The sequence below is a fragment of the Aegilops tauschii genome, chromosome 1, assembly GCF_002575655.3.
Source record: "Aegilops tauschii subsp. strangulata cultivar AL8/78 chromosome 1, Aet v6.0, whole genome shotgun sequence".
Lineage (NCBI taxonomy): Eukaryota > Viridiplantae > Streptophyta > Magnoliopsida > Poales > Poaceae > Aegilops > Aegilops tauschii.
In genome coordinates, this window is record NC_053035.3 from 486,964,645 (window position 1) to 486,971,652 (window position 7,008).

The following is a 7,008-nucleotide window of genomic DNA, read 5'->3' on the forward strand; positions in this document are numbered from 1 at the left end:
CAAGCTAAACATATTTTAGATATATTGTGAGCATTTTTCTCAATACACACATAGCATTTTTAACACAAATAAAACATTTAGAAAAATAAAAACAAACATTTCCCCTTTTATTTAAAATCTACTTTTTATACATGAACATTACGTTTTATATATGGTACACCCTCTGATCTAAAATAAATGTCGCAGTTTTGTTCTAATGTTAGTTCAACCTTAGTTTAAAACTGCGTCACTAATTATGGATCGAAGGGAGTAAGATTTTTTCAAAACATGGCAAACTTTTCTTAATATACATTGAAAATTTCATAATATATAATTAACATTTTTTAAATATACGTAATTATTTGTTAATATACCGTGACATTTTCTAAACACAATGAACATATTTTAATATACGTTGAACATATGTACACACTGAAATTTTTAAACACGAACTAAACATATTTTAGATATATGATGAGCATTTTTTTCAATAAACACATAGCATTTTAAAACACAAAAAAAATTAAAAGAATATAATTTTTTTCTTAAAACTTCCCCTCTGGGCACGAGAAGATGGGCTAGGACTTAAGTGTGGGAGAGGACAACCCCTGCCCACCTCCCCTATGTACGTCTCAGCCTTAAAAGGAGTCCTCCTATGCATGCCTATGTTGTGCGTCAAGCTTAGAAAGGATATATACTTTCTTTAACTACTTTTAATATTTATTTTTATGGAATTTTTGAATACGTATTTAATATATATTTGACCCGAATATTACAACAACGTAAATGGGCTGCTACACTTCCGGCCTATTTAAGCCAGCGTGGGTGTTTCCTCATCTATGTGACGCTTGCATGTGTTATATAGGGCGGCCCGTCTTTTTGGTCTTGGGAATCAATGAAATCGTTAGTTAAGGGCCACCCTTACAAAGGTCACTTTTCTAAGGGCGTCTTAGAAATTCCATAAAATGTTCTGAACTAAATGGTACTTTTGTAAATATAAATATTGAGGTTGTGCTAGTTCCAAGACAGAGATGGCAGTATATGGTGCACCTTTTTTTTGGAAGTGCGTCTGTGATCTTTTGATGCAATTGAATGGAAAATGGGTTCTTGATGCAACCTAAAAAAAATTATTCCGTACTAGAAGTACTTTTTTTAAGTGCTTCTGTTCCAGTGATCATAGGGCATTGCATTCTGTACTAGAAATGTTGGTGGCAACCTGAAGGCTACAAGATGGTAGTGTTTCATTTTGGGGGCGATCTGCAGCCTCTTAGGCCATGTTTGCAAAGACATGTTACTTTCTAGGGGCAAAACGCAAGTGTTCCAAGAGGCCATATGTAAATGCACTAGTACTTGATCCTACCCCTTTATCTGAGATCTGACGCATCATGCAGGAGCGGCGTATCATCCAATAGACCGGAGCACTGGATATTTTCCCGTCCTCCTATGCATGCCTATGTTGTGCGTCAAGCTTAGAAAGGATATATACTTTCTTGAACTACTTTTAATATTTATTTTTATGGAATTTTTGAATACGTATTTAATATATATTTGACCCGAATATTACAACAACGTAAATGGGCTGCTACACTTCCGGCCTATTTAAGCCAGCGTGGGTGTTTCCTCATCTATGTGACGCTTGCATGTGTTATATAGGGCGGCCCGTCTTTTTGGTGTTGGAAATCAATGAAATCATTAGTTAAGGGTTACTCTTACAAAGGTCACTTTTCTACTTTGTCAGGTGCTAACAACCGGCACAATGCATGTGCGCTACTTGTTGCAATCCGAGAGTTTTTCCTTTTCTGTCTTGGTTCATTTATTCAAAATGTCTTATCTCTTGAACCGTGCGTTCAAATATCGAAACGTTTTTACCATTGGATTTCTTGCATCGTGATCTTCAAAACTAGATCGCATGTTAATAGGTTTTGACGAACTTTTTTCATGAAAAACCCAGAAACTGGGGGAAAATGGGGAACCGAAAATAGAAAAAAAAACAAAAAAGGGCAACCGGGAAACGCAAATATATAAAGAAAGGAAGAGAAAAACCCGAAACCTGCATCACGGTTGCGGTTTAACTTTTTCTTTGGGAAGCACATACTGTCTTTTCTCTTATTTGTGCGAAACACAAGTTGTGCTTCTCTTGGGAGCACCGCTGTGCTTTTTTCCTCTTTTTAAGTAGAAGCACAACCGTGCTTATTATGACAACAAATATGTACTTCCACGAGAAACACAACCGTGATTCTCATTAGTGGCGGAGCTTCGTGGGGCCAACCTGGGCCATGGCCCCCCAGCTGAAAAGAAATTCAGCCTATATCCCTTTGTATTAGGCCTATTTCTCACTAAACATTAGCCAACATGTTTTGGCTCAAGCTCCGCCGCTGCTTCCCAGCACGAAGTGTTTTTTGGAGAAGCACAGATGTGCTTCGCAGAAGCAAAACCCCATTTCCTCCAAAGCCTAGAAAAAAACCAAGGAAGAACCCAGAAAAACTTATCACCCGAAAACGCGTACAGAAAAATTTACATGGCCGCGTAGGAGAAGCCCATAGAAGGACATGCAGAAGAGAAGCCCATAGAAAGGAATGGTCCCGTGAAGCGAGAGCCCGATCAAACAGTAGCCCAAGCACTGCGTGGCAGAACGAACCGCCATTCCCGTGACACCGCACACCCGGCGCTGCACACCGCAGCGCGCCGCCACGCGTCCACTCCCGAAGCGTATGCTCATCCCCTGCTTCCGCGCCACGAGGAGAAGCGAAACAGAGCACTCAACATTCCACAACCCAAGAGAAAACCCAGGCAGGCCTCCGGCGACCAGCCGATCACGATGATGCTGCGCGCGGCGGGGAAGAGGCTGATCGGCGCTCCGGGGATTCGCCCAGCGGCCGCCGGAGACTCCTCCGGCGCGGCGATGGCGGTGGCGGCGAGGAGGGGGTACCACGAGCGGGTGGTGGACCACTACAGCAACCCGCGCAACGTGGGGGCGTTCGACAAGGACGACGCCGACGTCGGCACCGGCCTCGTCGGCGCGCCCGCCTGCGGGGACGTCATGAAGATGCAGATCCGCGTGGACCAGGCCTCCGGCAAGATCGTCGACGCCTGCTTCAAGACCTTCGGCTGCGGCTCCGCCATCGCATCCTCCTCCGTCGGTCAGCACTGAGCAGACCGCCCCCTCAGTTTCCTTCCTCCCCGCTAGCTAGCCTTCTTTATATTTCTGTCGCGTGAGCTGTGTTCATGTTCAGGCGTAAATTTTTAACACCGCACCAAATCACAATAATAAGAGCTTCACCTGAATCCATGACCGTGCGTTTTTTTCTTACCTGAGCTTAAAATTGTCACAGATATTCATTAGTTCGCATCCAACTGTTGATATCTGCAATTATCTTTATTTCATACGTTCAGAAATTGACAACTTAAGCCGGGCTTCAGGAGTACCCTTTCATGCTACTCATCGAATGCATTAACCATCTTAATTTTTGCTGCCCTATATATGACGGTGTCGATTGTTTTGATCCTAGCTAGTAATTTGGAGGAAGCATTCCGTATATTTAGTCCCTGCATAGTATGCATGAGCCCCTGTGGAATCTTTTTGCTTGCTATTGCATTGCAATTATTAGATATGCCGAAGCTCGGTAACCTTGTCCTGAATTCTGTAGTCTGATCAATCTTAACTTGCACTTGCAGCCACTGAGTGGGTGAAGGGAAAGCAGATGGAGGAAGTGATAGCGATCAAGAACACGTAAGCAAGCTGTTTAATTAATTGTTCAGTACTGCCATTCTCTTACCAAGTTAGTTAAGGTGGAAAGCTAGCTACTATGCTAATCTTTCTTCAGGCCTGTGCATGTGGTCATCAGTTATTCTATGCATGTCAGCCTCTGGCGAGCTATTAGCACTCTTATCTGTTTGAATCCTCTGAAGCTTCTGCTGACTGACCTTGATTTTCAATTTCCAGAGAGATCGCCAAGCATCTGTCGCTGCCGCCGGTGAAGCTCCACTGCAGCATGCTCGCCGAGGACGCCATCAAGGCCGCAGTGAAAGACTACGAGGCAAAGAAGACGAAGGCGGCCAAGGCAGAGGAGTAGTTCGTCAGTCAGACGCATAGGAAGTAACACATCATGTGCATATACTGCATAATAAAGGGAGAGTGATGGTAATGATGATGTTTGTACTGTAGTATCGACAAAACTCGTGTGAGCAATAAGCATTGTGCTGTGTACTCTATGTTCGCAGAAGTAAAATGCAGAAATTCAGAGGAAGCGAGACTCTGGCAGAACTGCCAATCTTTCAAGTTAAAATCAGTTAATGACTGTCCATTTATGCCATTTTAGTCAAACACGGCTAATATGCGCTTAATCAACATATAATATAAACATCATACTCCACATTCAAGAGCGCTACTGGCATTTTACAACGCCTTAATTCCTGGAGCTATCCAACATCAGAATAAACAAACAGTTCTTGGTTTCGAGAACCCACAATCTTAACTGATTCGATTTTCCGAAATCCACAACTTCATTGATTCTCAGATATCTATAGCCCAAACAAAGGGGGCCAAATATTATGCAATAAAATTCAGCAACCAAGACTGACACTGCTTAAGAATTAACGTTTGATATGAAGAAATTTCTGAATAAGAGAGCCACAACACTTTCTTCAAAAAAATCCTAATAAAAAGAACTGCCCACAGATAAAGACCATGCAGGAATTTGATATTTATTAATGAAGTAAGAGTCCGGAGAAAACTTTATCAGGATTCATTCTGTTCACAAATCTGTTATGTTTGGACAATGTATGTCTTCGACATATGTTTTTCATTTTATAAATACTACTCTTATAAAAAACAGAGTTGCTGATGATGGTGTGCCCGCCATTCTGCAATATAGGCCGTCCGATTTATATCTGACGGATAGGAAGGGAACTATGACAATTTTGCAAAAAGATACCCACACCCCTCTCCACATTTGCAAATAAGGCCTTCCCTCGTTCATCCTTTTCTCCTACAAGATAAACTACTCATACAAATGCATCTTGATGTTTCGTGCAACTCATAGGCATCTTGCTAGTAAATATATAGAAGTTCCTATCAACTTCAGTGTTCAGGAATCAGGATTCTATAAATCTCGTCCAAGAGCGGCTAAAATTAACATAAGGTCTTGCCCTCCAGGGTTAAATAGTATTATTTCTCAGCATTGAAATAGCCCAAAGAATCTATGAATTAGTTGCACATTGCATATGATTAATCTGCCAAAGATTTTTGTGTGATACCATATTTCAGCTAATATATCTCAGAAAACCTAGTACATATTACAGACACACATATGACTTGATTATGGGAATCGCTAATCATGCATCATAGCCTAAATACAAGAAAAAAAACTAACCGAGCTCCGTGTACATAACCTAGCTGAGCTACTAACTGACCAATGAACCTATGCTGTATAGAGTTCCCTGCCCAACAAGGCAAGAACAGCATACAAAGATTGAAATTTTGGAAACTAACTACCTCAGGAAATGTTGAACATTCAGACTCCACGGCTGGTATATCATGCTACAACACCATTAATGTTCCAGCATCAGACTATTAATGTTCGAGAATTTTCAGAAAATGTTCGAGTTTTAAGAATTGATAGAAATTTAATTTTATTTAATAATTTTGATTTTTTTGAAAAACTATTCACTTTTTAGAAAATAGTAAAAAACTTAAAAAATATTCACTTTTTCAAAATTTAATCACATTTTAACTGTGATACAATAAACCAAACCGCTAAAGTAAACGAAACAAGTACGTTAAACCAAACTGCCACAGTAAACCGAACCACTGACGTACCGTAGTTCAACTGTGTTGCAGTAAACTGTTGCGTTGGCTGCCAATGGGCCGACCCAGTCAGACACCCTAACCGTCGTGCGAGCCGTTTGCGACATGGAGCTACACATAGGAGCTTCCATTGCGATGTTCGCGCAATAGGAGCACCTGTATTTGTGATGGCATGTATGAAAAGAGTTATAGGTTAGACTGATCCAGTATAGTCAGACCCATGTTTCGTAGAAGATAACTCGCAACGGGGTAACAAAAGCCCATGTTTCGGCCTGCATATGGAAGCAGTCTGCTTGAACTTTTATGCGACACAGCTAGATGGGTGACGACCCATGGTGTTAGTAAAAATATTAGAAACTTAGAATTGTATTGTACTCCCTCCGTAAACAAATATAAAAGTGTTTAGATCACTACTTTAGTAATCTAAATGCTCTTATATTAGTTTACAGAGGGAGTACTACTCCGTCCCATAATGTAAAAAACGTCTTACATTATGGGACGGAGGGAGTATAACTTAGCCCATGTATTGTGTTTTACTAACAAAACACCCTTATAGTATTAGGTTCAATTTTATTTTATATGGCGGTTCCACGTTCTTATTAATCCGGGGTTTTCATAATATTTAAAATAAAAAGAGATGCACAAAGTAGTATGCTTATATCTGAACGCATGATTTTGCAACCATGCATATGCAAAATATATCTATATAGTATAATCTCTAGGTTCAATGTTTGACTTTGCCCTAGTGCCTCTCATGGGAGAAGTCAGGTGCTGGCAAAACATTACTACGATGTCTAGTTGACATGTCATACATGGAGTAAGGTGAGTACGAGGATAACTGAATTGTAATCAAAAGGATCCAAATAAGGCTAAAATTACGACTTGAAAATAAGCAATCCCTCCCTTGTACACGTATACATTTACTAAATTGATTCTCCATCTTCCAACATTTTAATATGTGTTGTCTCATGTTGTCACATTATTTGACAGAATATACAACTTTTGCATACCGATGGACATGAATCGACCAAAAAGAAGAGCGTGCATAATCACTCTCACCACTGTTTGACTCTGGCCCTTTACTAAGTACATAGCATGCAAATAAACTGGACGCACTGTATGCAACGGTACTATATCAAGAACAAATGAAAATTCAATACCTTTTTTTAGGGGGTGAAAATTCAATACCATGATGATTGTTGATTCATAAGAATAAACAAGCG

General features: G+C 40.5%; 1 protein-coding gene across 1 annotated transcript; it reads left to right on the forward strand.

Moving 5' to 3' along the window:
• Positions 1-2,663: 2,663 nt before the first annotated feature.
• Positions 2,664-4,226, forward strand: LOC120966092 (iron-sulfur cluster assembly protein 1). Its single transcript, XM_040391736.3, has 3 exons — positions 2,664-3,119; positions 3,655-3,709; positions 3,923-4,226. The coding sequence occupies exons 1-3, from the start codon at positions 2,798-2,800 to the stop codon at positions 4,050-4,052; spliced, it is 507 nt and encodes a 168-aa protein (XP_040247670.1). The 5' UTR covers positions 2,664-2,797; the 3' UTR covers positions 4,053-4,226.
• Positions 4,227-7,008: the final 2,782 nt, after the last annotated feature.

Excerpts from the sequence above, each read along its gene's own strand:
- LOC120966092 (XM_040391736.3), top strand. The coding sequence starts at position 2,798 with ATGATGCTGCGCGCGGCGGGGAAGAGGCTGATCGGCGCTCCGGGGATT. Across the intron at positions 3,120-3,654 it reads CATCGCATCCTCCTCCGTCG|CCACTGAGTGGGTGAAGGGA; the intron begins GTCAGCACTGAG and ends TTGCACTTGCAG. Across the intron at positions 3,710-3,922 it reads GTGATAGCGATCAAGAACAC|AGAGATCGCCAAGCATCTGT; the intron begins GTAAGCAAGCTG and ends TTCAATTTCCAG.